General features: G+C 60.0%; 4 protein-coding genes across 6 annotated transcripts in view; 2 read left to right on the top strand and 2 right to left on the bottom strand.

Annotated features, from left to right (window-relative positions):
- ASCC1 (activating signal cointegrator 1 complex subunit 1) overlaps nt 1-11,143 on the top strand; it is a 39,685-nt gene extending 28,542 nt beyond the window's left edge. For both annotated transcript variants that reach the window (XM_075423178.1, XM_075423177.1), the window contains exon 10: nt 10,803-11,143. In XM_075423178.1, the coding sequence (XP_075279293.1) occupies nt 10,803-10,919 (117 nt within the window). In that variant the 3' untranslated portion in view covers nt 10,920-11,143. The remainder of the gene's footprint in view (nt 1-10,802) is intronic.
- Nucleotides 11,144-12,886: 1,743 nt separating this feature from the next.
- Nucleotides 12,887-17,407, top strand: SPOCK2 (SPARC (osteonectin), cwcv and kazal like domains proteoglycan 2). 2 transcript variants are annotated; one of them, XM_075423175.1, is made up of 11 exons: nt 12,887-13,110; nt 14,521-14,595; nt 14,794-14,839; nt 15,109-15,223; nt 15,309-15,411; nt 15,492-15,600; nt 15,682-15,801; nt 15,888-16,106; nt 16,417-16,479; nt 16,589-16,726; nt 16,823-17,407. In XM_075423175.1, exons 1-11 carry the CDS (start codon nt 12,949-12,951, stop codon nt 16,966-16,968), a joined length of 1,296 nt encoding a protein of 431 aa, XP_075279290.1. In that variant the 5' UTR covers nt 12,887-12,948; the 3' UTR covers nt 16,969-17,407. The 2 variants fall into 2 exon arrangements, with proteins under 2 accessions (XP_075279290.1, XP_075279291.1); XM_075423176.1 differs by lacking the exon at nt 14,521-14,595 and having other exon boundaries at nt 12,888-13,110.
- Nucleotides 17,408-17,916: 509 nt separating this feature from the next.
- On the bottom strand, nt 17,917-19,862 carry TYSND1 (trypsin like peroxisomal matrix peptidase 1). The gene is made up of 4 exons (XM_075424181.1): nt 18,862-19,862; nt 18,657-18,784; nt 18,392-18,577; nt 17,917-18,301 (listed from the first exon to the last, which is right to left on the bottom strand). The coding sequence occupies exons 1-4, from the start codon at nt 19,854-19,856 to the stop codon at nt 18,090-18,092; spliced, it is 1,521 nt and encodes a 506-aa protein (XP_075280296.1). The 5' UTR covers nt 19,857-19,862; the 3' UTR covers nt 17,917-18,089.
- Nucleotides 19,863-20,539: 677 nt separating this feature from the next.
- On the bottom strand, nt 20,540-25,498 carry SAR1A (secretion associated Ras related GTPase 1A). The gene is made up of 7 exons (XM_075423179.1): nt 25,396-25,498; nt 25,118-25,192; nt 23,834-23,953; nt 23,225-23,290; nt 22,491-22,594; nt 21,852-21,983; nt 20,540-21,195 (listed from the first exon to the last, which is right to left on the bottom strand). Exons 2-7 carry the CDS (start codon nt 25,173-25,175, stop codon nt 21,079-21,081), a joined length of 597 nt encoding a protein of 198 aa, XP_075279294.1. The 5' UTR covers nt 25,176-25,192; nt 25,396-25,498; the 3' UTR covers nt 20,540-21,078.
- Between the last annotated feature and the right edge of the window lie 135 nt (nt 25,499-25,633).

The raw sequence follows: 25,633 nt of genomic DNA, 5'->3' as shown, positions 1-25,633 counted from the left end.
CTGAGAGGGTTATAGTTTCTGAATCCCCTTGGCCCTTCCGGGCAGGACTGCCTGCAGTGTGCCGTAGGGGAGCAAACCGGCGTGCTGCTCTGTGCCCCTCAGGTCAGCCGTTCTGCGGGTGCTGTGGGTGCCTCTGTCTTTGGAGGTCGCGCTGTGGGTGCCTCTGCCTCCCTCCCAGCAGGCATCCCACCTCCTCATTTTCCCCGAGACCGCTGTTCTGCCACCAGCCAGCTGGGACAGCGTCACCTCTTTGATCTGAAGAGGACAATTTTTCTCAGTGGAGCTGGCAGGGGTTGAATTACAGCGATGCCTTAATAGAGGACAGGGACCCAGCACATTAAGTGCGAAAAAAAGAAAGAAGACATTGATTAGCGAAAGTAGGCAGATCATCCCAAAAGTGCCGTGACCCTTCTGCTGGAGAATTTCCCGGCTCTGTCTGAATTAATTTACTGGCCCCGTAGCTGGGCTCCTCCTCTTAGTATTTCGGTGAGCGTAGCGAGTAGGTCACATTGATGGGAGCCCCTTGTCCTGGTATTCCCGGATGCATCTCAAGCCTCTTGGCATCTCTGCAGCAAAGCCAAAGCCCAGCTCTTAAGAACTGTTGCTGCCTTCACTATAATAGGCAGTGCTAGGAGCCATGGGGGTGGGGCTGCTTTGGAAAAACGCAGTGCTTGATTATTAATTTCCTTAAACTAGTTGTCCTGTAAATCCCTCATGTTTGAAGCATAGCAGGGTCTGGGAAGTTAGCGGAGCCTTTAATGTGCTGGAGGTTTTTTTATTCTTGTCTGTAAGTGCAAAAATCTGGTAACCTCCAAATGTCCCACTTGTATTTGTTTCTTAGTTTGCAGAATGTCTTTCACCATAGCAACTAGGGTTTGATTTCCTCAAGTGCATGAATTTTCATGGATTTGTGGCAAGGGGGGGGAACAGACCCAAACCCCTGAGCTAGAGCAAAGGTTTTGCAGCATGGCAGTGGCGGGAGCATCTCCAGATTTGGCTTCTGAAGGAGGGGGGACCCTGGAGGGAGAGGATCTCAGCAGAACAAAGGCCTGCGCCTGGCCCCAAATAGTTCTATTTGCAAGAAATCAGGCCTGACAAATTAATTTAGATTATTGCTGAATGTCACTGCTGCATCACCCTCTGGCAGATGAGGTGGCTTTGCTCCAGTTTTATGAAGAGCTGAGGTTTTGCGTGGCAGCAGTCAGAGGAGAAGGATCGGCTGCTTCCATGTTCGCAGAGAACATCACCGTCTGGCAGCTGGGGCGAGGCAGGAAAATTGCACACTTGAGTAGGAGGGAACAGAGCTCCAAATGATCTTGAGAAATTGGGCAGGAACAAATGGGCTGCTGTGAACAAAGGCAGGTCCAGGAGGGAAGGGCGGCATTGGCACAGGGTGGAGAACGGTCTCAATACCAGCCCCATGGACCGGGTTTGGATTACGGGGGACTGCTCCAGAGCACAAGCCAGCTGAGTGGGTCTGTGGAAATAAAAGAAAGAGGAAAATGTCTGTAGAGTAAACCTCTGACTATGCTTAGCACTCAGCCCCCAGCTGAAGTACTTGTCCGGTTTTGGGCACTTTGAACGCGTGCTAAGAGTCCAGAAGGCAACAGTATGATAGTCGGAGGGGTAGAAAATGTCATCTGCAAGCTGAGACAGAAAGACTTTGAGCTGTTTTGAGGCTAGTGAAGAGAAGGAGGAAGACAACACTAGGAAAAACTCTTCGAAGCATGTGAAAACTTTTGCCAGCAGTGGATGCTCTATCCTCCATGCTCTGGTGGTAGGGCAAGAAATAGTGGGCTTAAACTGCAGCAAGAGGTTCAAAACAGATGTTAGGAAGATCTTTGTAATGGGAAGGAGAATGAAACACTGACCTAGAGGAGCAGGAGAAATGGGAGTCTGGGTTGTTTGGAGGGAGCAGACATGTTAGTCCAGGATCTGCCATCAATGAGCTCCTGCTGCCTTGGGGAAGGAGAGGACAGTGGAGCGGATGACCTCTTTTGGTCCTTTCTTCATCTTGTTGCTTTATTATTACTCCGTGAAATACATGCAAAACACCCTTGAGATGGCATTTGTAAACATACCAACAGCTTCTTGGCATTTACATGGCATTTACTTTGGCTCAGTAAAATAAAAATATAAAAAAAGAAATCTCGCATCATATAAGCCTAGTATCTTTCTCTGTGAACTCCATGCATGCTTCTTGCTCCTGCGTTGGTGGTGCTTTTTCAGATAGAGATGGTTGTATTGTTACTGCTTTCTAAGGGACGGCACCAGTGATTTAATGGGAAGGGCTTTTCCTGTGTCGCAGGGGAGATACCCCTGGCTTGCATCCCGTGTTGGGCTTGTGCTAACCCAAGATGCTCACTTGTTTGTAATTTCAGGTCTTGGTGGTTCATGGCAGAGATTGCGGATAGAAATGATTTGAGAAGTAGCAAGCTGAATGCGAACGATAAAGGAGTTCGTGCTTTGCTAATGCTACAGATCAGCTGCACTCCCAGAAGATAAGCCGCTGGGACTTCCATGGCCAGGTTTTCTCCCTCCTGAAGTCTGCATGCTTTATTCTTCCTGAGGGAGATGAGGTGAAAGGGTCTCTGCTGCCACCTTTTAAAACCTGCCAGAGGTTGAGAGAAAATGAGAGGGGAAGGGCTGTTGCTTGCGTTATCTGGGTGGAAGGACTCGATGCTATTCTGGTGATGGAGAGACACTCCAGAGCCAGCTGCACACTTGCAGAACAAAACACACGATCTGCATATGCCCGCCGAGCTTTGTGGCTGGTGCTTGGAGGCCTTGGCGCAGGCAGCGTGCTCGTGGTGACCGCTCAGATGACAGCCGCCTTCCCTCTCTGCCCTTCCTAGCCCTCTCTTCCACCCTCACCTTGCGACCTCTTAACCCTGTAACACCTGTGCAGTAACGGAAGTTGTTGGAAGCCCGGCCTGTGGTCCTTTAAAAAGCCATGGAAAGGAAGCAGTTGCTGATTTGGAGAGGAGGTGGGGAACGCTGGGAAGAGCCGCCTCGTCCGGTTGAGTGCCTGTCTACCTGCTTTTCCCACACTGCTCGTGCATTATTGCTGGCAAGCTTCCAAGCACAATTAAACCTCTGACAGATAATCATTGGCGGAGTGGTGTCCAGAGTGACTAATACAACTGCTCCAGAAAACATGTTTTGAAAGTTGAAAGTAGAAGAAAAATAATCTATTAATTGAACGAACACCCGAGATCTTGACACGTTGTCCGGTTGTGTCTCATCTTCTGGGAGCCGACAGGGGATTTGGTTTGGGGTTTGTCTGTTGTAGTTTGGGGGAGTTTACGTCACAGGTGGAAGGGGTTTTGGTGCATTTCTCAGGGCGAGGAAGAGGGAGCTGTGCCAGAGAGTACTGCAGCCCAGGAACTGGGGCAGCTTCTGCCGTCCCGTGCTGTGGGGGTGACAGCCTTCCGTAGACCATTGGGGTGGTCAACAGGGAGGTGTTGGTAGCATAAATCCACAAAGCCGAAACAGGGCACAGGCAGGCTGGCCCTTGAGGTCCCTCTGTTACCAACAACTTTCCATCTCTGAACTGTGCTCACGAGTCAGCCTGCTGAGGAGTGACAGAGGTGCTGCTGAGACCTGAGAGGCCCTGACAGGTCTGCGTGGGAGGTCGCAGGAGTGAGGCACGTTAACCAGGTAGGTGGGATCCCAAAAGCGGCATAGGCGGCTGCGGTACATGCGACAGAGGAGGTTAATCAGAAGAGGCCCGATGGATAGAGTTTGCTGGAGTTCAGTGGACTCTTCTTAGAGTCCATCAAAGTTTCTGAGTGTTACTTTCACATTTCTAAATATTTTTTTTGTTATTATTTTTAGTCCATCCATGTTTTTTGCCATCAGCAACTTTTCCTCTGTCAATCCTTTTTGCTTAATGCTGGTATCAGCTCTGTAACACAGCAGTTAGCCGGAGAGTCAGCGCCTTCCCTGCTGTAGCTGGCACGGGTACCGCAGTAGTGCTTTAGCCAGATGATTTGGAAGAGCAATTGTTCTCTGCTCTTCTGCAGTGTTTTCTGTCCCAAGCTGTGGACACATTATACAAGTGTGAATTCAAATGTATCATCCCTTATGAGATGGAAGAACGTTTATTTGGGCAGGTCGCAGGCCACGGTCTGATCCTGTCTGGGTCTTTCCCCTCCCTTGTATTGTGAGATAGTGCAGGAAGGGTTTGGGGTGCTGGGGTCATGCTATGCTGTGAGTACCGCTGGGAATGTCCAGGGGAGGGTGCAGAGAGTCAGCAAACAAACAGGTTTCGTTGCTCTGTGCTGAGGCACCTCTTCAGAAACGCTGCTTAGTTTTTCTTCATGCTCATCAGCAGGTGCCTGGGATTTTGTTTGCTGCTTCCCTTCCCCGAAGGGGACAACAGCACCGCAGCATGCTGCTTTTGACGGAAGGCAACCTCCCATCCCTCCCAGCGTTCCGAGTTCATTCCTTCACTCGCTGCTGCTCCCGATCAGGACATGCCGGGGGTAGTGGCTGCCGCCGGGCGAGCTGGTGGCTGTTGTCACTCTGTGCGGAGCAGATGAAGCTGTTAAGCCTGCGGCTCCTCTGAAGCTTGAGTTTAATCTGCTGGTTTGAGCTCTCTCCATGCTGCTGTCTGCTGCTGGACCCTGATTCCCAGCGCGATCTTGCATGGCCACAGCACTGGGTTGCCTGTCAGAAGCGATGCTCCTGCATGTGTTCTCCCATGGGGGCAGAGACGAGTGGTGCTCAGCCTGTTCGCGTGCCTTCATGGAAGGGATCTTTGGGTGGATAAACACCTGTCAACCTGGGCAAAACAGAGGAGAAGGGATTGCTGGCGCCCCATCCTCAGCATGGACCATGCAGCAGGAACAGCAGTGAGCTTGTCTGCAGCCCTAGGTTCCCAGAGGTGCGAGCCTCTTCCTTCCTGCGTGTCAGAAGTTGCTGATTTCTGTGCTGCTTGTGCCAGATATGGAAAACGGGACCCCCCACCCACCTCATCTCCCTGCTGAGGTCAGCTGAGTTTCTTAGGCTGGTTGGTCACAGGCTAATGACATTACATGCCTCTGCTCGCCCGCAGCGCTGATTCACCGGGGACAGTTTTGTACTGTTAATCTGTAATACCCTTACCCTAAAGCACTGCTTTCTGTGGCTGGCGTTCGCAACAAAGCGAGCTCCCCGCAGTCTGGGGGGTTATGTGTGTGTGTGTGTTTGCATTTTATCCTGTGATAATGCTGCTCTTTGGTGGTAGGTTTTAATTGCAAGGCATTGCAGCGAATCGTTGTTCCCTCGGCATTCCTGAGCGCTGAGGCTCTCGGCAGAGCTGCTTGGACTTTTTATTAATTCTGGATAGGTCCTTTTTGGCTGACTACCGTAGACGACGTAAGGCTGTACAAGCTGATCAATAATCCTGATGGTAGCAGCAAAATCCAGGCCAGGCGGTGTTAGTGCAAGCCAGAGATTACGTGAAGGAAGTTTTAAATACCTCTTACTCCCTCCCCTTGTCTGGACTTACTTTGTCCTCCCGCTGCCCAGTGCCTCTCCAGGCGAATCCATTAGTATTTCTCGTGCTTGTTGAGCCCGTGACAGGTGATTTAAAAGCACCAGTTTGTGTTGGCATCTCCGCTCTTCATAACTGGAGCTGAAACGCATCGCTGCTGTCCTTACGTGGATTAGCACTGTGATTTATTACTGTTGTTTCCAGGTTTGAACACAAAGGTGCTGTCTCATTCTGGGAGGGTTGTCTGCGGGAAGCGAGCCCCCGAGGATGGCTGCTTGACAAATACCTGCGCTCGGGAGCACAGCATCATCTAGACACATGTGTTAACTGCTTTATCGAGGAATCGTCCGCCTTTGCATTTGTTTCTACAGGGCTTCAGCAAAACCTACGTGACAGGCTTAGGCAAAAGGGGGAAAAAAACGCGGAAAAGAGGCATCCTGGCTGTGACCTGTTGCTCTGCCTTTGACAAGGAAGTTGCTGTGGTTTGGGGGCTGCAGTTTGTACTCACATTTTTGGCTCAGGTTTGCAAGGAGTGAGCGGTTTGATGTGTGATGCTTTCCATCCCAAAACAAGCCGTCAGCCCCTGTCTTCCTTCAGAAAATTATTGCCACACCCAAAGGGAGCCCTGCGGTGTAATTTGTGGGTAATAGAGGGGAACGGACCTCGGAGGGAGAAGGGTTTCCAACGTCTGGAAGGAACTGTCTGAAGTGAGAGAAATGGGCGTGTTGGAAATGACAGATGTGCTGCTGGCGCTTCCTGGCTCTGCAGAAGTGGCTTTGGGGCAGAAATGGAGAAAAGCTTGCTTTCTGGGAGCTACCACAGGGCTGCCTGCCTTTCATCGTTACCTGCACGGTTGTGTCCTTGCACCCGGCCCCCCAGAAGGGAGAAGGAGGAGCGCTCGCACATGTAGGCCTACGGTAGTTTGCAGGCAGACATGTGAAATACAGGTTATCCACGGACCAGTACGCTCCCTTTCTCAGGGGCTCATGGCTTTCAGGGAAGGTGGCGTGGCCGCAGTCCCTGCCGTGCTCTGTGGGTCCTGGGGTGCTGTTCCCGGGAAGATGCGGTGCCGTTCTCTAGGCACCCGCTTCCTCCCCAGGGGAGATGCCGTGTCCTTCAAGGCACCCTCGCCGTGTGGTTTCTGAGCCTTTGGCTGTGGTTGGAAAGGCAGGGCACGTCTCTAGCACGTTTGCTTAGAAGTGGTGGGTCTGGGGTTAAAAGTTAACAATGCTCTTTCCTTATTCGGTCCTAATATAATTTGGGAAGGCAGCAGGGAGGCAGAGGGCACTTAGTCTGGTAAGTGCTATTCCCTTGATGGGAGTTAGTAGCTTGCACGGCATGCATGGTGTTGACCTCGTTAGCTGACCTTTACCTCCATCAGGTTCATTTTAATTTATAATATTAAAAAAAAAAAAAAATCCCAACCTCTTATTTGTTCTTTAGGCAGTGAGGACATAAATCCTTCCGTGTGTTTGGATTTATAGAATCACTGCGCTTTTGCTGAGCCTGACGTCCCACTCCAATCCAATGACACGGCTTTCGGTAACCGTGCGGGTGATTGCGTTCCCCCCCCCCCGCCCCGCCTCCCTGCTAGCTGCTGCTGATCCGCGCCTCCTCCTGCTCCCCGCAGCCTCTCTGGGGAAAGGTGGGCCCTTGGCACCCGTGGGAAGGGACCGGAGGGGGACTAGGCAAGTCTTAGGGTTATCAGCATTTGCGCATGAAGCATAACGACCTCCAGGTATCTTCTTTCCCGGCCCAGAATAAAAGATGCTAAAATGCTTTTATAGGAGGCATTTCCTCAGCTGTGCTACAGGCCTCCTCTGAAACCAGAGCGTTTCCGTGGTGGCTGGGGAGAGGGGGGAGATATAAATATCTTTCTTGGCTCTGCTTGGCTTCTCCCCAAGATAAATAGAAGTGAAAGTCAAAAGTAGAGGCTTGGCCTTCTGAAATCTCTTCCTGAGACCCTGGGGACCGGAGCGTGGGATGCTTTCATGGCGGGAAGCCAGCTCTTGGTGTTTCGGGGGTCTCAGAGGGTGATGTTTGAGGAGCCTCCCTCACCGCTTCCCACGGCAGATCTCGGCCGTACGATGGCTCAGCTGTGATCCCCACGCCTGGCATCCAGCGGCTGCTGTCGTGGGAAGCCTCAGGGAGCAAAGAAGCATCAGTGAGAAGCCGGCTTGAAACGAGAGCAGAAAAAAATGTCTGTGCTTGTCCTCTAAATCTTGTAGCATGTTTACTCTCAGAAAGTACAGCTACATTACCAAAAATCAATAGTTCTAGCAGCATGCTCCCTGGGAAACACACACACGCTCGGACACACAAGAGGTGGTAGGTCTTAGAAAAGCCAAGGGAATACAAAGTGCTTTGGTACAAGGGTTTTGCCTCACTTTTAGCAGCGTACAAATGGAGGGCCCTCGACCTGGGCAGTGTCTTCTGGGGCTTTCTGATTGTCCTTCTGCTCCGCTGTGCCTGAGGCTGTGCCAGGGAAGAGAGGCTGGGGGCTGGGGGCTGGGGGCAGGGTTTGTCTCATTAACTAATTTTTGCTTTGAAGTACATGTGTTTTGTAAGAAAAACAGGTTGTGGCGTGCAGAGATAGTATAAACAAGTATTTGAAAGACTCTTCCTTTGGCTGTTTTGTGTAAAGGTTTGACTTCCAGGGCTGCTGATGGGACCCGCACATCCTAGTATTTTGTCTGTTTTCTTCGTGTTTGCAAAGACTTCATTCTACAGAAATAAATGCGTCTTGTCTGCCTTCCCTTTTCAAAAAATCATTTTCAGATCCTAGTATCTTCTTGCTTGCCGGCACACCTACAGATCCCTCTGTTAGGAATGAAGAGAAGTTATGTCCACTTTTCCTGGGTGGAGAGCATTCCGTGAAGGAAAGGAGCGTCAATGTGAACGACTGTTTTGACAGAGTCGGGCGTTAAGGTTTGGGGTGAGTGGGCACACTGGTGGCAAGCAGTGCAGCAAGCCCTGGAGAGCTGGAAATCACCCTTCCTCCTCAGATCAGCCAAAGCAAAAAGAGAAAGGAGACCAGCCCCTCTTGACTACCATCTCTTATTAATGAGACATTTTATCCTAAGTCCTCTAACATGAACTACGCGGGCTTTTAGGAACATAATTAATCTTTAATTGTATAAATCTTTAATTGTATAAAATGGAGTTTGTATGGCTGTAGTCATTTCTCTTCCCTCTTTTCCACCTCTCCCTGCCTGAGACGCTCCCTTAGCACAACTTCTTTTCAACAGGGTGCCCCGCTTTAGGGCAGTGGCCGCATGGAGCCGTGCGTGCAGTGTCCCTTGAAGCCAGGCTGCTGCGGTGGGGCCTCTTGCTGGGACGGGGACCTGCGTGACCCCCGTGGCGGGGTGCCTGGCTCCTGCCAAGTACATGCTCGGAAGGACCGGCAGCAAGTTGCGGCTTAATATGAGTCTGAGTGATTAGCGGCGAATTACTTTGGGCCCTGTGCAAAGTACGTCCTTGTGCTGGGGTCTTAAGGGACAAGCGTCACCCCAGAGGCAGGGTGAGCTGCAGGGAGGTGCAGGTGAGCCTGAGGCTGCCCACCGCCTCTCCTAGGCAGGCATGCTGTGACTAAACGGTCCGGCGCAGAGAAACCCAGTTCCCTGCGGCGGTTGTGCTAACCCAGGCGTGTTTTGCAGAAGCAGCTTGAGGGTCGACTGCCTGTGCTGCCATGCAGGCAGGTCCGGGGAGAAGGAGGTGGTCCCTGGCAGGTGGGCTGCTGGCAGCAAGAATTCTGCGACACGACTGACTGCAGCTGCAGCCGTTTCAAACCGAAGCAGGGGCTTAGCAGTCACTGAGAGCTGGCTCGGCACGCATAAATACCCCTTCTCTTCAGAGATGCCGTTCTGACTGTCGTGTGTCGATGAGGAATTGCTGGCCTCAGCCAAATCCTGAGTGGAGAGCTGTCCGGGTGAGCTGGCAGTCTGGAGCAGGGGCTGGATTCAGCATGGCGCCTGGCGTCTGGTCTGCGGTCCGTGTACCACCGTGGTGCTCCCTGGCTGAAGACCTGCTCGCTCTGCCCTGAAGATGGGCAGGGAGTCACTTTCCCTGAGGCAGTTTTTCTTTGTGCAGGAGTGACAGCAACACCAGGAGTTGTCCTGAAAGAAACATAGTTGGTCCCCTTGCAAAAAGGGGTATTTGCAAAGTAGAATACCCTTGGGAGAACCAACAAAAGAGCAGTCGTGCCCAAATCAGTGCCAGGCAGAGCCAAATTCCTGTTTGGAGGTGGACAAGTGCAGACTTTCAGATGCTAACTAGATATTCCGGGTTTAGATCATTAGCTAGATGGAGGAATTGATGCACCATTGGCTCCAGAGGATGGGTTGTAATTAATCCGCGGGGCTTTCACTGGCCATTAGCGCTAGTGCTTTCTGTGATGGCAGGAAGGGGTGTGTGACTGTCTGTCTTGAGCAGACGCCTGCAGGACAGACAGAAAATTCAGTCGGAGACAGATGGAATGGGCATTTCAGAGATCTCCGCAGCGGGGAGGTGTCACTGCTCTGGCCCTCAGTGACTCACAGTGCTCCCGTTAGCAGAGTTTTGAAATTAGCATCTCCCCTGAAGAGCTTTTCCTAAAGCACGACCGATGTTTCAGGTAGAGCAATTTCCTGCATCTTAATGGAACTGGCGGAGCACTTTACGCTTGGACACGATGCCTTTCCAGCAATATTGCTGAACTTCCCCGTAAGAAATTCTGATGTCATTTTTTTGGTCTGCTTCATAGATTGGATTAATCAGCAGAGACACGCCCTCCGGGTCGCAGAGTTGGCTTGCTTTCATTAATTTGCGCTGAGGTCTTTGCTGAACAAAGAAGGATTTGTTGAACAAAGCGGGGTCAGTGCTGGGATGAAGAGCCGTGCGCCTCTAGCCTGCTAGTTTGAATTAGGACCGAGCCGTAACTGTGAATCGTACGTCCTGTGGCCTGGATTGGTAAAAACGTCCTGGCCTCAATCCTTGCTCCTGTCGAGCATGCGACCTCGAGAGCCATCCTGAGGTGGTGGCCTTCGGGGCGGGAAAGAGCCTCCCCGAGCTCCCTGAATGAGACAAAGTCAGAAGGCGAGGTAGGGACGTTTTGAGCAAGTGCTGCTGTAGATAAAAAGAGGTGATCATTTCATACCCTGTTTGCTTTAAAGGCTAAGTGCAGTCTCTAGGGGAAAAAATGATTAAAAGAATAGCTTTGTCAAAGGCAAAACAAGTTGATGAGTAGAGGCTTTTTGCAGGGCTAGCTCTTGCAGAAAATCTGTGGACCAGCTGCAGGCTGCATTTCTCTAGGTGCCCCTTGAATGTTTTGTCTCTTCTCTTTCAGCTCTTCGAGAACTTCTACTTCGGAGAGGTGCAGCTGGATGCGGTGCGTCTTTCCCAGAGGTTCTCCTCAGACGCCTCTGGCTACTACGCGACGTCTGGGCAGCTGACCTTCTCCTGAAGCAGCAGCGCGTCCGCTCGTCGGCGAGAGGTGGTTTTATAGGACATGGATTTTGAACAGGAACCTGGGAACTCCAGGCGGGGATGCCTCGTGACTCCTCGACAGCACATGGCAGCCAGGAACCATGGCGTTTCCCTGCAGCTTTTTCTATGCGTGTTGCCTGCCCTCCCTTCAAGAGAAACGGGGGTCCTTCCGCCTCCTTTCCCTATGGGTAACCAAAATGCCACCCCGTTGCCTGCTTGTTTTCAAGGAAAACAACTAGAAAAACTGGTGCAGGTGGCTTTTGGGGAATCTGTGACGTTTGAGCATAGCTTTATTTCAAAGGAGGGAAGTTGGTTCTTAAAATAAGTATTTAAAATCCAAGAGAGCTCCCCAGAGCATGATTTGACGATATCGAGGTTAGGCATTGCTTGGATCTCCAGCAGCGTGTCTGTGTGATGTAGATCTCCAAATAAATTAATTCCCTTCAAAAGCAAAGTGTTTATCTCCTGTTGCACTGATAGTTTCTGTAATTAAACTTCCAGCACACAACTACGTTACTGAGAAAGCATTTCTGGTAAGAGCTCTTTCCAGTGACCGTTTCGGAGCGTGTCAAAAAAAACATATGCCTGGTAGGTGGTTTCTCCATCAAAAGAAGCGCAAAACTCTTTGATACCGTTGTGAATCCTTCAGAGATCTGAAGATGACTGGTTTTTCGTGTAAATCTCCCCATTCGGCAAGGAGAGCAATACAGGCTTTCAACTCACCTGAGGACGAACGCTTTGGAAAATGGAAGAAGCTGGTAGTTTTGGTTGTTTTGCAACAAACTGGCGGTGGCGGCTGCTGCCCGTCCCTGGCTGCTGCCATGAATGTGGGGTTGCGCTGTCGTCGAGGCAGAGCGCGTTCGCTAGGGACAGGGCTGCTCCGGCAGCACCCGCTCCTGCTAGTGGCTGAGAGGTTTCCATTTGTGGTTTTCCCAGTTGCCCTTTACCCTGGAGCCCACGCTTGTACCCGGTTACGACCCTTGGGCTTTTTGTCTCTGCTTTTCCTTACAGCCGAACGCCTTTGTGCTCTCCCAGCGGAGGAGGAAGCCGTTCCCTCGGCAAGCAGAGCACCGGCGCGCTCGCTTAGCAGCCCGCTGCAGGGAGGTGCTGAGAGCACTTCACTCCGGCTGCTGTCATCTTTCCGCCAGCCTGAAGAGGTACTTGGCAAATCTCGTCAGCCACCCGGAGAACAGACCTGGGAGCTGCTCGCGGAGCCGCCAGCTGTGCTGCTGCCGTGGGAAGGGGAGATGCGCCACGGAAGGCTGCTGCCTGCTGGGTTTTTCACAACTCTCACCGAGAAGCTGAGTGCTACAGGACAGAGGGTGCTGTTTGCACTCTGGTTTTCCTTAATATGGCGTTGGTGGCATTTCTGTCACACCTGCTTTCCTCCGTTGTCACCTAGTACTGGCGATTCCTCCTCTTCTTCACTGAGGTGGGCTTAAGTTTTCCCACTTCGCTAACGCAAGAGCAGGTTTGACCTTGCAAGCAGCATCTCAGCATGGAGGCAAACAGGGCTTTTCTACACAGAAGCACCCATGTGAGGATACTTCTCCGCTTCCTGCTAACGTAGGCGCGTTTTACTGACAGCGACTTCGGTCACCGTTTGGGAGCTGGTGGAGTTTCAGCCATAAGCGGCTCATCCCCCTGCTCTAGCCCGGCGTGGCTAAATTCGTTTCACACCTCCGTCCCGGGCGGAACGAAGGGCCGGGAACGGGGATGCTGCTTTTCAGGGGTTTGGGGGAAACCAAGGCTGGAGAAGCAAAGCCGCGCATCTCCGCGGCTGCAGCTGCTCCTCTGCAGCTGCAGCCGGGGCCGGCGGTCCCCGTCCTCCCTCGCCCGGGGAGGGGGTGCGGGGCTCAGCATCGTCCCCGGGGGTGCCGGCGCGCAGGTGCGGCGGGCGCGGCGCAGGCCCCGCCCCTCCCCGCCCCGCGGCCGCACTCGCCGCCGGCGCCTCCCCGCACCGCCACCGCGCCGCTCCCGCTTTCCCCCCCCGGCGCTGCGGCAGCATGCGGGGCTGCGGCGGGGGCCGCGCCCTGCTGGCGCTGCTGGCCCTGCTCCTGCCCGCCGCGGCGGGGGAGAGCCCCGGCAATTTCATGGAGGACGAGCAGTGGCTCTCCTCCATCTCCCAGTACGGCGGCAGGATCAAGCACTGGAACCGCTTCCGAGACGTGAGTCCGCGGCGGGGGGGGGGGGGGGGGGGGGTGGGAGTCGGTACCGCGCACCGGGAGCCCCCTCCCCGCACCCCGCTGCGCTCAGCTCCCGCTCCCGTCGCCCCCGGCTCTTGCGCAGCCCGCAGCGGTGGCCCCGACGGCGTCGGGCTCCGAGCCCGCGTCTCACGGGGCAGCCGGGGGTTTGTCCTGGGCTCGCCTGACGCCCCCGCCGCCGTTACCCGCAGCTCGCCGCCTCGGGGGGTCCGGGGGACCCGCGGCAGCCGAGCGGGGAGCGGGCACACGCCGAGCCCCCCTCCCCTCCCCCCCGCTCGGGTTCACCTTGGCAGCCGGGCTGCGCCGCCGGAGACGGGCCCCGCCGGGCCGGGGGGGGGGGGGGGCGCGGGGGGCACCGCCACCCCCCGATAAACCGGGGGGGGGAGACGGGCACGGGCGAGGTGCGAGGGAGGGGGCGAACGCCCCCCTGGAGACCCCCGCCGCGGGGCCTCGGCCGGCTGCGGGTGCTCGGGGGGGGGCACAGGGGAAGCGCCCTGGTCTCTCCGGGCACCCCCGGGGGGGTTCGGTCCGAGAGACCCCACTCCCCGGGCGCTGGCAGCACCCCGCCGCGCCGCTGCCACCAGGGCTGCGGGCCGGGGGGCTGCGGGCCCGCCAGCGGTTAGCGCGGACCCACCGCCGAATCCCGAGGATTTGCGGGGTTTTGGGCCCAGCGGCCGAGGCCGCACCGCAGCGAGCTGCCGGGCGCCGCAGCGCTGCTGGTCACGGCGCGGGGACGCGGGCCAGCGACTGCGGCGCGAACGTCGCCGCGCCGGAGCGAGAGACAGACAGCCGGGAGACAGCCGTCCCCTGAGGAGCTGCCCCCTGCCCGCGGCAGCGATGCCCCCTTCTCCTCATCACCGCACCCACCCCAGAGCATCCCGCGGGGCGAGCGACGCTGCCTGCCGGGAGGGTTCGAGTCCCCCTCGCCCCCCCCCACCCCCGGGATGCTCTCGGGGCCCCGGGGGAGCAGCTCTGCCTCCCCAGGCAGCGACAGCCATCTTCGCCCGCTCCCTTCGGGCTCGCTATTGAAACCCGGGGTGGCGGCACCAGGACCGTCACCCTGCGAGGATCCCGGCGGGGCCTTGCCGGGTTCCCAGGGCTTCCTCCACCCCGTGCTGCTTCCATCCCTGCTCCCTGCCTGTCCCGGCCGGCCGAAGGGTGACGGGGAAAGGTTTTGTCCCATGCGAAGGCTCCCCAGGGTTACAGGCCCAGAGCTGGAGGTGCGGGAGCATTGCGGCGGCGGGCACCGGTGGCGTCTGGGGCTGGCGATGTGAGCACTGGGCAGCTCGGAAAGTCGGGGTGCCCGGCCGGCACGGGGTGCCCAGTGCTGCGGGCAGGGCCGGGGGCTTCAGGCTGCCCCGGGGCTGACGGCAGACACCCTCGCTCTCTCCTTCTCTCTTTTCCGGTGTCGCCCGGGCCGTCTCGCCGCCGCGCTGCCAGGAGGTGGAGGTGAGCACCGAGGGCTGGGCAGGGGGAGGCTGCTCCCCCCCTGCTTGCTCACCTCCCGGCACGGGGAGCCCCGGGGCTCTGTCCGCGCGTGCAGGGGGACTCTCGCCGGCCCGGTGCCACCGTGCGAGGTGGTGGCACGCCTGGCCCGGTGCCACCTCTCCCGCCGCCTGCGCTCATCCAGGCTCTCCCTCCGTGCAGGATGACTACATCAAGAGCTGGGAGGACAAGCAGCCCGGGGACGAAGGTACCGCTGGGACAGAGCTGGGACAGGTTTGGGGCGCAGGGGGCTTGGTGACAGCTGGCCTGGGGCAGGGGACACTTTCTGCCCGCATCCCCCGGGCTTCTCCCTTCCGGCCGGGAGCGGCGGCGGGGCCGGTGCGTGCCGGGAAGCGGCAGCTGGTGCCGAGGCGGCTGCCCAGCTGCAGCCTGAATGGAGCTCTGTGCCGGGCCGGCTGGCGGCCAGCGCTGCCGGGGCTCCCTGGGGGTCCCTGCCCACCCCCTCTCTGCCCCCAGCCCTGGACACCACCAAGGACCCCTGCCAGAAGGTGAAGTGCAGCCGGCACAAGGTGTGCGTGGCGCAGGGCTACCAGCGCGCCATGTGCATCAGCCGCAAGAAGCTGGAGCACAGGTAGGGGGGTGGCGGGGCTGGGGCCCCGCTGGTGGCGGACAAACCGAGCAGGGGGCTCAGCACCGTGTCCCCCCTCACCGCGCAGGATCAAGCCACCAGGTGCCAAGGGGCGCGGGGGCTGCAAGCCCTGCCACGCCGCCCCGCTCGCCGCCGTCTGCGGCTCCGACGGCCACACCTACAGCTCTGCGGTGAGTACGGCGGCACCTCGCCGTGGGAGGGGGACGCCGGGCCGGGACCCCCTCGCCGACGCCCCGCTGCCGCCCCGCAGTGCAAGCTGGAGCAGCAGGCGTGCCTGGCCAGCAAGCAGCTGACGGTGCGGTGCGAGGGGCAGTGCCCCTGCCCGACCCCACACGGCCCCGCCGGCGACGGCAAGCAGGGTGAGTGGGATGGGGGGCACCCGGGGGGAGTCCCTGAGCCCTGCCCGGCCTGACGCCGCTCCCCTGGATCGCCCCCCCCAGAGCCGTGCACCGGGCAGGACCTGGCTGACCTGGGTGACCGCCTGCGTGACTGGTTCCAGCTCCTGCGGGAGAACGCCAAGCAGAACGGCTCCGGCGGGCTCCCCGCCAGCCCCGCCACCGGTAGGTGCCCCCACCACAGGAAGAGGGGACGCGGGGTGCTGTCCCCGGGGGTTCCGGGCACCCACGGGCCTCACCCCGCCCCACAGCGCTGGAGAGGAGCGTGGCGGCCAGCTGCAAGGAGGCGGTGGGGTGGATGTTCGCCCGGCTGGACACCAGCGGGGATCTCTTCCTGGAGGCGGCCGAACTGGCCGCCATCAACCTGGACAAGTACGAGGTGTGCATCCGCGCCTTCTTCAACTCCTGCGACACCTCCAAGGATGGCCGTGTCTCCGCTCCCGAGTGGTGCTTCTGCTTCTGGAGGGAAAGTGCGTCACGTCGCACCGGGGCGGGGGCACGCTGCGGGGCGGGGTGCTGTGGGGTCTGGGAGGGGCACACCGCGGCGCTGGGGGGAATGCCTGCCATGGGGACCGTGGGGGGGGATGCCTGCCATGGGGACTGTGGGGGTGCACGCGGTGGGGTCAGAGGGATGCACACCGTGGGGCATGGACGCTGCAGTAACGGGGGGGGTGGGGGGTGCATGCCGTGGGGCCAGTGGAGGCACACCACGGGGCTGGGGGCTGCCTGCTGTTGGGGGCTGCAGGCCCACCCTAAGAGCGGCGCGTGGGGCTGCTGCAGAGCCGCCCTGTCTCAGGGAGCTGGAGAAGATTCAGATCCAAGAAGCGGCCAAAAAAAAGCCAGGTGAGTTGGGGGGGTCCCGGGGCCGCTCTTCCCCAGCGGGGCCCCGCAGGGCCGGGCTGGGGGGCTCTCCCACTGCACGTGTTTGGGGGGGGTCACCGCTTCCCTGCAGGCACCTTCATCCCCAGCTGTGACGAGGACGGGTACTACCGGCGGGCGCAGTGTGAGCCAGGCGGCGGGGAGTGCTGGTGCGTGGACCAGCACGGCGTCGAGCTGACGGGCACCCGTGCCCGCGGCAGCCCCGACTGCGGTGAGCCCCGGGGGGAGCCGGGAGGGAGCCCCCCGCCCGCGGAGGGGGCCGCAGCCCCGGGACCCGGCCACCAGCCTCTGCCCCTCGCCCCCGCAGAGGAGGCGGTGGGGTTTTCGGGCGACTTCGGGAGCAGCGTTGGCTGGGAGGATGAGGAGGAGAAGGAGCCGGAGGAAGCGGGCGAGGAAGGCGAGGAAGAGGAGGGCGAAGCGGGCGAGGGCGACGATGGCGGCTACATCTGGTAGAGGAGCAGGAGAGCCCGGCGGGTGGCATGACCCGGTGGCAGCCCCCCAGCTGGGGGGTCCCCGTGACCCCCCCCACTGCCGCTGTGGGGTGGGCTGGGTGCAGCCCCCCGGCCCTGTGTGGGAGGGGGCCTTGGGGTGCTCGCCCGGGGAGAGGGCGAGCGGGGCGAGCGGGCCGCGATTGTGCAAATTTGAGCTTTTTTTTGGGGTGGGGGGGTGGGGGGGTGTAAAGCCTTGTAGGCCTAGTGTGCTGCTGCGTGGTCTTCAACCGGGCAAACGGCACTAATAAAAGTGGGGAAAAAAAGGAAAAAAACCCAAACATACAAACCCCATCGATAAGCTGCCCCCCGCCCGCCTCCCCCCGCGTGCTGTGCTTGCGCAGCCGCCCCAGCCCCTGGCGTTGTGTAGCGGCTGTGAAATAAATTCCCCGTGCTGTGTCAAACACTCGCCCGCCCGTTCCTCCCCCCTCGACCCCCCACGCCCCAGCGGCCCCACTCGGGGTGCTGGGGGGGTCCCTCCCCCACCCCTGGGGGGCCAGGGCTGCTGGCGGGCCCTGCTGCTCTCCCCTGGGTAGGTGTGGGGGGCGGGGGAGGTGGGGATGCCCCCGGGCTTGGTCCCTGCACGCAGCTGATGTGGGGCTGGGACCGGCCTCCCGGGGCAGAGTCCTGGCTCCAAATATGCCCCCCCAGCCCCTGACCCTCTCCAGGACCCCAGCCCCAAACTAACCCCCCTCCCCCTGCCCAGGGCCCTCAGCCCCAGCAGGACCCAGGACTGCTGTCCCTCCCCAGCCCGGACCCCAGCCGACACCCTGCATCCCCCAACCGGGACCCCGACCCAGAGCATGCCTTACAGGACTCCCCACCCCCAAATCCAAACCCACCCCAGCCCTGTCACCACCCCCCCCCCCCCCCCCCCCCGACACCCAGCACTACGGGACACCACGGCCTCAACTCACAGCATTTATGGCTCCAGGGAGAAAATAAAACACAGCAGCCCCCAAACTCCCCGATCTGGGGTCACCAGCCGCTGGCAAAGGCACTGGGCCGTGTCTCCCTCCCCCCACCGGGGCCAAAGAGGGGACGGGGCAGCTCCGTCTGCGGCACGAGCCCCCCTGGGTGGGGGTGTCAGAGCTTGCTGGGGGGCCCTGGCTGCTGCTGGAGCCGCCACGCCGCCCGCACCCCCTCGCCTGCCCGGTTGAGCACGGCGAAGGCAGCGGGGTCGCCGGTGCGGTGGTACCGCGCGACGGGGGGCTGCAGGACGGTGATGGGGACGCAGAAGTTGAGGTGGGGGTAGGTGGCCCCCGCACTGGTGTCCCGCGTGTTGCTGGCCACAATCCCTGGCGGGGAGAGGAGCGATGCCCGCGTCGCCGGGGGACACCTGTGGACCACCCCCCACCCACGGGAGACACCCCCCCCCCTCGGCTTACCCAGCAGGCGTCCGCTGCGGGAGGAGAGGAGGGGGCCGCCGCTGGAGCCCCCGTGGACGGCGCAGGTGGTCTGCAGCATGACGGGGCGCCCGGCCACCGCCACCACGGCCGAGAGGACCCCCGCCGTCACCGAGGGGCCGCACGCCTGCCCCAGTGCCCCGTAGCCCACTACGCTCACCTCCTCTCCTGGGGGGGGGGGAGGCGGGAGGTGGGCCGGGGGCGACCGCCCTTCCGCCCGCCCGGCCCCTGCGCGCCCGGCGCTCACCTGGCAGGAAGGCGTCCGCCGGGCTTGGGGCCGCCAGGCCCGGCACGCTGCGCTCCAGCTCCACCACGGCCACGTCGAACGGGGACGACTCCTCGGTAGCGAACACCACGCGGCCCTCGACGGCGGCCCTGAGGGGGCGGCACGCGCGGTGTCACGCGGCGGGGGCGGGGCCGCGGGGCGTGGGGCGGGGCGGGGCCGCGCTCACCTGCCGGGGCCGGGTGCCGGTGTCACGCGGAGCGGGCCCCCCGCCCCCACCACGTGCCGGCAGGTGAGCAGCAGGCGCGGGGTCAGCAGCACGCCCGAGCCCCAGGCCGCCCCGCGCTCCACCAGCGCCGCCAGGCCCAGCGCGTCCCGCCGGCCCCCGGCCGGCCCCACGGCCGCCCACCCCGGCGCCGGCGGCACCGCCAGCCCAGCCTCGGCCAGCGCGCAGGCGCTGCTGCGCAGGATGGCGGCGAGGGAGCAGAGCAGCGTGAGGCCGACCCACTCGGCGCCCCTCCAGCAGAAGGCGGCGGCGATGACGGCCACGACGCGGGGCCCGGCAGGCGCGGGCAGGAAGGCGCCGCCGCCCTCGGTGCCGGGCAGGCAGCGCGCGTCGGTCAGCAGCAGCGCGTTCCCCTCCCCGGCCAGGTTGCTGACCACCCCCCGGCTGAGGGTGTTGAGGAAGAGGTCGGGGCAGAGGGCGCCAAAGGGGGACCCGCAGGCCAGCAGCCCCTCGCCCTTACGCAGGCCCGCGGCGCTGGCCCACGCCGTCCAGCCGCCACCGGGGAGGTCGAGGCCGGGCACCCGCAGCCAGGCGAACCAGCGCAGCGCGGCCGGCCCGTCGTTGCCCGCCGCCTCCCCGCCAAAGCGCCACCGCTCTGCCGGGCCGAAGGCCTGCGCCAGCGCCCGTCCGAAGGCCTCGCACGGCACCAGGGCCAGCAGCCGGGCCCCGTGCTCCCGCGGGCCGGCGCCGGGGGCCGAGGGCCGGAGGACGCGGAGGCGCGGGCGGGGCCGGAGGGCGGCGGGCGGGAGGGCGCGGGGCCGCGCCCAGGCGGCGGGGCCGTCCGGCAGGAAGGGGGCGAAGACGGCGCCCTGGCACAGCACCAGGCCGGGCCCGCGGCTCAGGATCACCCCGCTGCAGCTCCAGGGGCCGCCGGCCGGCTCGGGGGCCCCGGGCGGGCCGCAGACGCTGACAGCGCAGCAGACCTGCTCCTCCGCCATGGCGGCGGCGCGGGGCGGGGCGGCCACACCCCCCGCTGGAGGCGGGCGCGGGGCGGGGCCCGCGACGTGGCGGTGCCGGCAGAGCCTGCCGCGCCCGGGGCGGGGAAGCCACGCCCCCCTCTCCCGCCCCGCCCCCCCAGGGTCCCGCAGCCCGCTCCGTTCCCGCACAGCGTCCCCCCGCCGGGAGCGGCTGCCGGCGGAAGGCGGGGCGGGCAGCGCCGGGCGGGCGGAGGAGCGCCGGCCCCTGGGCGCAGAAAGACGCGTCTTTATTCGCCCGAAAACGAGCGCTGGGCAGCAACGGAGCCTCAGACAACACAGCCCCGCCGGTGCGAAGCGAGCTGGCTTGGTCTACATCGACGGCCTCGCGGTGCGCAAACGTCCAGCGCTCCCGTGCTGCAACCCCCGCCACGGCTTCGCCCTTCCCACCGCGCCGGCGCACCGGGAGGGCTCGATGCCCTCCGCCCAGGGGCCCGGAGCTCGGCCCGACTGCGGGGGGACCGGGCAGCCCGTCCCACCGGCAGTGAGCGCCGGCCACTGCGTCCCAGCACCCGGAACAGGCGTGCTCCTCGCCAGCCACAAACACTCCCCGGCCGCTGAAGCAGCTCGGACTGCACGCGTCAGGCCCCACGGCCCCCTCTCCGTCATCGGTCAGCGTGACACAGCACAGCCATGCTGCGGCGCAGTTCGGCCCAAATGCTATGTTTATTGAGGACTTCTAATATCGTGATACCTTGGTTCAGTAACTTGCAAAATATCTAAATATCGTTAAATATATTTTTAAAAAACCCTAACCGGACTCTGGACTAAACAAGGTGAACGTTAAACTAAAAAGTTAGAAGGGACGCTGTTTACATTAACACTTTCTTTAAAAAATATAATCGCTTTTTTCTTTTTTAAGTCAATTAGCCACAGTGGTGAGACGCGCCCTCTTTCTCAGCTGTTGCAGTGCGGTGCACAGAGTTTTGCTCCCCAGACCACACCAGCCCCGCTGTAACCGAACTGAAAGCGACAACGCGCACCCACGTGCGGAACGGTGCTGTCTCCCCGTCACGTGGAAAAGAGTTGTGTCACCACTGTGCGATAGGGCAGCCGAAAACCAGGAGTCTCTTGGTTGATGCCAGTACGCGGTTGGAAAGCCTTCTGTGTTCTAATAGAAAAGTCCACAGGAAGCTGTGAACAGGATCAGTCCAGAGGAGTAAAACTCTTCACGTCCGCCCACGCGTCAGTCAATGTACTGCGATAGCCAGCGGAAGCCTTCGCCGTAGCCTTGCCTCTTGAGCACGCTGCACATGAACACCTCCATGGGCCGCGCGTTCAGGTCCTTCAGTGGCACGTTTCCCTAGGGAAATCCAAAGCGGGGTCAGAACCGCACCCCCGCTGCCCGCCAAGAAGCGGTGACTGAGCCTCCGCCACCGAGGCAAAACCCCTCTGCGCCCAGGGCATCTCCCCTCTCCTGGCCGCGCGCCGCCCCTTCGCCAGAGGGACCTGCCCGTGGGACTTCTGGAGCCAGCAGCGCGGGAGAGCAGGCGCTGGGAGCGCCGCGGCACGCCAGGCGCAGTCTGAGGACTGAGCGACACCAGGGGCACGCAGGTGAGCCAGCGCCAAGCGCAGCCCTGCGGTCTGTCACTGCCATCCCCCAGCGCTGCCCAGTGGTGCTCTCTAACTGAACTGCTTCCAAACACCGAAAAAGTGACGAGATGGGTAACTGGGTGGAAACGCAGAGTAACGCAACCAGAGGAGCCGGACGACGTGTTCAAATCCCAGCTCAACACCTAATTCCCCCATCGCTGCACAGGCACTGCGTTACGCACGATTCTGACAGTTTCAAAACTTGCCCGAGGGCCTTATTACTCTTCTTAAAAATTCAGCTTGGTCAATATTGTGGACAAATTCACAGTAACACCTCCATCGGTTTCTAGACGGAGCCTCATCCGCAACGAAACATGCAAGCCCTCCCTCGCTCGCAGGCGATCCCAAATTTGGATGCCGCCCTACCTTTCCCGTGGTCTGTCCGTAAAGCCCGAAGATCTCCCGCAGCTTCTCCTCGCTGATGGCCTCTGGTCTGTCGATTTTGTTACCCAAGATAAGGATTGGCACGTTGGATATTGTTTCATCTGTCATTAGCGCCTGCAAGCAAGATGGAGGGGTTAGGCAGAGGCAGGACAAACATTCGCAGCGGGAAGAAGAGCTTTCTGTTTCAACTCTGTGACCAGCGAGGGCTGTTTCTTGGTGCATGGCCCAGTATTCCCGCAGAAGAGGAGTCTCTCTGGAAAGGTTTCTCAGAAGCAGCTCCCATCTAAAGCCACCGCCTACTTCAAAAATTCTTCAAAGGCTGCTCAGGAGCCCACCGTCGACCCACAGTAAGGGCATCCAGGCTTCCCCAGCTCTGGGAGAGCACGCTTGCAAACCCATACCGATCCGCTCCCTGCATAAAGCAACGTGCAAATTCCTAGAAGCACACGCTTTGGACACTGCACCGCTGGCACAAAAGGTGCACTGGAAATGCAAATCCAGAGCACCAGACTCTCAAAACGCGCCGTGCACAAGTTCCAGATGAAAAAAGAAGAACATTATTTATAATTTAGCTATTCCAAGGTCCCAGGAAAGGGAAAAAAAAAAAAAAGGTATATTTACATTGAGCTCAACTTTGGATTCCATGAGACGCGAGTGATCTGCGCAGTCCACCAGGAAGACGATGCCGTTGATGGCCGGCAGGTAGTTCTTCCAGACCCGGCGAGCTGGAACACAGAAGCGACCAACACCGCCCCATCAAAACGGGACCTGCAGCGACAGGAAAACTACACCCAAAAGCGGGAGCCCCCTCCCCATTACGATCCCCTTGAGGCAGTGAAGACCTTCTGGGGAGGGACTGGCCAAGGCCGCAAGCCAGGCAGTTCGGAGAGCCAGCTCCTCTCCTTTCAGAAGCGAGCCTCGGCAGCCAAGGCTGATTTTTAGCCGCAGTGTCTTTCTTCCAATATTTTCGTGTATTTAAAAACAACAACAAAAAAAGGCAGAAAAACTTCTCTTAGAACTTCTAGAAAGTCTAAAAAATTCAGCAGCAATTATTCACAAGAATGAGAAGCCTGTGACATTCAAGCCTTCCATGGCTAAAGATATTTCAGGCAGCAGAGCATGAACCGGTAGCATTTTTTTTTTTTCAAAATGCCAGGATTGGGCAGAAGTATCGAACCACTGGTATGCTGGAGCCAGGAGGTCGTTGCCACGACCATAAGGCAACAAATAATCAGGCACTGCGAATTGCTATCAGTATCACTTTTTGGTAGATTTTTCTTAAGGCGGCTGGAGAACATCGCGGAAATCAGAAGGCTGACCTCACTCAGCGCCTCCTGCTCAACAACTTCAGTTACCTTGTTCATGTCCACCCAGATCGAAAGTCGTGAAAGTCATTCCAGCAATCGTCAGCTCCTCTGATGCTGAAAAGCAAAAATACAGGCTTTGTTTCAGGAAAATAAAGAAGCTGTCCAGGATGGAATTTCTTGGGGACTCGAGTTAACATCACCAGGCTCCTCATACAAGATATCCCGTAGAATTCAGGAATTCCCTGAGCTTCCTGTAGAACTCAGTCACCAAAATGGAGTCGTTTCACAAAATCACAAGTGAGAGAAAACAATTTCTTCTACCTCCCCACTTAAGCACATGCTGAATTAATCTGCAATTATTATACTTTATGACACTTTTCATTAGAAACCCACTCCCTCCCGAAGAGAGGCACCTCGCGTTAGCTGAACCACACCAATTCTCGGGCTCTCCGTTTTATACTTCAGTGGAAAACGCAAATTCACTTCAGCCTGGGCAACCAAAGTCCACCTGCAGCCCCAGGGGCAGTCTGAAGACTCTTGCAGTCTGTTGCCCGAATGCAGAGCTATCACCGAGGCACCTTTCAACACCGTGTCCCCAAAACTAAGGAGGAAAGAGCACCCCCAAGGCAGGCGGGGCTCCGTCGCTGGCAGACTTACTGGGATGTAGTGTCGGGACGTGCTGGCCCAGCCTGTCGTCCTTCAGCATGTGCAGCAGAGTAGTTTTGCCTGCGTTATCCAAGCCCAGGAAGACAAGTTTTCCAGACTTCTTGTACAAACCTGGAAGCGAAACAAACAAGCAAGAAAAATTCCAGCAGGCTCATCCCGGCAGGAGCAGGAGCTCTGCGACGCGCGCTGCTGCGGGTGATGCGAACTCTACTCCCAGAGCCGTGCCACCACCCGCGCATTCACAGCATGGCCAGCATGGATGGACACACGGCGGCAGGGAAATCACCGGACAGCTTGAGCCGGCTTTTACCACGGCAACGCAAGGTCATGTCTACAACCACGGACATTTTCTGCGCTCCTGTTTCTATGAGTAACGTGTTCTTTCCTCAGATACACCCCAGCAGAAGCGCGTGCGGCACAGCGCTACTTATGTGCAGTGGGTTATGGATCAGTCTGCTGCCCCAAAAGGGTATTTAATTGTGAAAATTGAATAAACTCGTGAAAGACAGCAGCAAGCTGTTGAAGAAAAAGCGCAAAGTGTGAAACAACGCATCATCTTCTTCAGATTAACTGTTTTTTTTCTTTCCACTTCCACGTGTGCATCTCACATAGGCAAGTTCCCTTACGTTTCCAACAGGGCTCTTCCTCATCCCTCCCTCTGGACAGCGAGCACCCCGTCCTCCCCCGGAACTCACGGCTCTGGCAGCAGATGCTTTGCCCTCGCCTCTGGGAAGGGCTGCTCGCGAGGCAGCCGGCCCAGCTCGCCCAGACCGGGCAGCGCCTCTGCCAGCACCTCCGCAGAGCAGCCTTCCAGCCGGACAGCACTGGGCCGGCCAGCAGCTCCCCGGGCACGCCGCGGCAGGCAGCTCGGTGCAGGCAGCGAGCGTCCGAGGAGAGGCAAGCCAGCCAGCCGCAGCAGCCAGGAATCAGGGCGAGCTCTTGCAGCACCGGTGAGCTCGGACATCGGGGGGGGGAGGAGGAGGAGGAGGAGGAGGAGGAGGAGGAGGAGGAGGAGGAGGAGGAGGAGCGGAGGGGGGGTCCCCTCCCTGGGCAGGCAGCACGTCTACCCGGGGAAGGGCGCCGGGCTAACCGGTCCCTCGGCTGCCAAGAGGCAGGAGGAAGCCCGAGCGGGAGCCGAACGCCTCCGAATCGCTCCCCACGTTCCTCCCCCCGAGCGTAACAGGCCCTTGGCGGGCGGGCGGCCTTCCCGCCAGGCGCCTCGCCCGCCGCCAGCCGGTCCCGGGGCCCGCGGGGAGCCGACGCGCCGGGCCTTACCGAGGAACTGCAGGACGCTGCTAAAGCCGTTGTAGAGCCACTCGAAGATGAACGACATGGCTGGAGATCAGTCGCCTGCGGGGACAGAGCCGCGGCCGCGGCGAGCGGCGTCACCGCCTGACGGCGGCCGGGGCGCCGGGGGGGAGGCGGCCTCAAGGGCGGGCGGCCCAGCCCCCACCCTGCCTGCGTGTCACCCCCCGCCGCCGCGCCCGGCCCGGCCCCTGCCGCCGCGCCCGCCTCCCCCCCGGGCCCGCCCGGCCGCCCCCGCCGCCGCTCACCCCCGGCTGCCCCGCGCCGCCGCCTCCCCTCCTCGGCAGCCGCCAGCTCCCCGGCGGAACTGCGTCGCTCCCGGCGCACCGCCCGCTTCCGCCTCGCCGCGCTGGCTCCCCACGTCGGCCGCGCGGCCGACCCCACGCCGGTGACGTAACGCGACGCGGCGCCCCGCCCCGCGAGGACCCGGGTTCGGGGCCGGCGCCCGGCGGGTCCTGCCGCCCCCGGCCCCGGCGCCGCATGACC

The sequence above is a fragment of the Opisthocomus hoazin genome, chromosome 6, assembly GCF_030867145.1.
Source record: "Opisthocomus hoazin isolate bOpiHoa1 chromosome 6, bOpiHoa1.hap1, whole genome shotgun sequence".
NCBI classification, from domain to species: domain Eukaryota; kingdom Metazoa; phylum Chordata; class Aves; order Opisthocomiformes; family Opisthocomidae; genus Opisthocomus; species Opisthocomus hoazin.
The sequence above is the reverse complement of the archived record's forward strand: the minus strand, read 5'-3'. Positions and strand labels throughout refer to the sequence as shown.

Excerpts from the sequence above, each read along its gene's own strand:
- SPOCK2 (XM_075423175.1), top strand. The coding sequence starts at position 12,949 with ATGCGGGGCTGCGGCGGGGGCCGCGCCCTGCTGGCGCTGCTGGCCCTG. Across the intron at positions 15,224-15,308 it reads CGCAAGAAGCTGGAGCACAG|GATCAAGCCACCAGGTGCCA; the intron begins GTAGGGGGGTGG and ends CTCACCGCGCAG. Across the intron at positions 15,802-15,887 it reads CCCCGCCAGCCCCGCCACCG|CGCTGGAGAGGAGCGTGGCG; the intron begins GTAGGTGCCCCC and ends CCCGCCCCACAG.
- TYSND1 (XM_075424181.1), bottom strand. The coding sequence starts at position 19,856 with ATGGCGGAGGAGCAGGTCTGCTGCGCTGTCAGCGTCTGCGGCCCGCCC. Across the intron at positions 18,785-18,861 it reads CCGGCACCCGGCCCCGGCAG|GGCCGCCGTCGAGGGCCGCG; the intron begins GTGAGCGCGGCC and ends CCGCCCCCTCAG. Across the intron at positions 18,578-18,656 it reads GGCGGACGCCTTCCTGCCAG|GAGAGGAGGTGAGCGTAGTG; the intron begins GTGAGCGCCGGG and ends CCCCCCCCCCAG.
- SAR1A (XM_075423179.1), bottom strand. The coding sequence starts at position 25,175 with ATGTCGTTCATCTTCGAGTGGCTCTACAACGGCTTTAGCAGCGTCCTG. Across the intron at positions 22,595-23,224 it reads TCTGGGTGGACATGAACAAG|CTCGCCGGGTCTGGAAGAAC; the intron begins GTAACTGAAGTT and ends TCTGTGTTCCAG. Across the intron at positions 21,984-22,490 it reads AATCCAAAGTTGAGCTCAAT|GCGCTAATGACAGATGAAAC; the intron begins GTAAATATACCT and ends TCTTGCTTGCAG.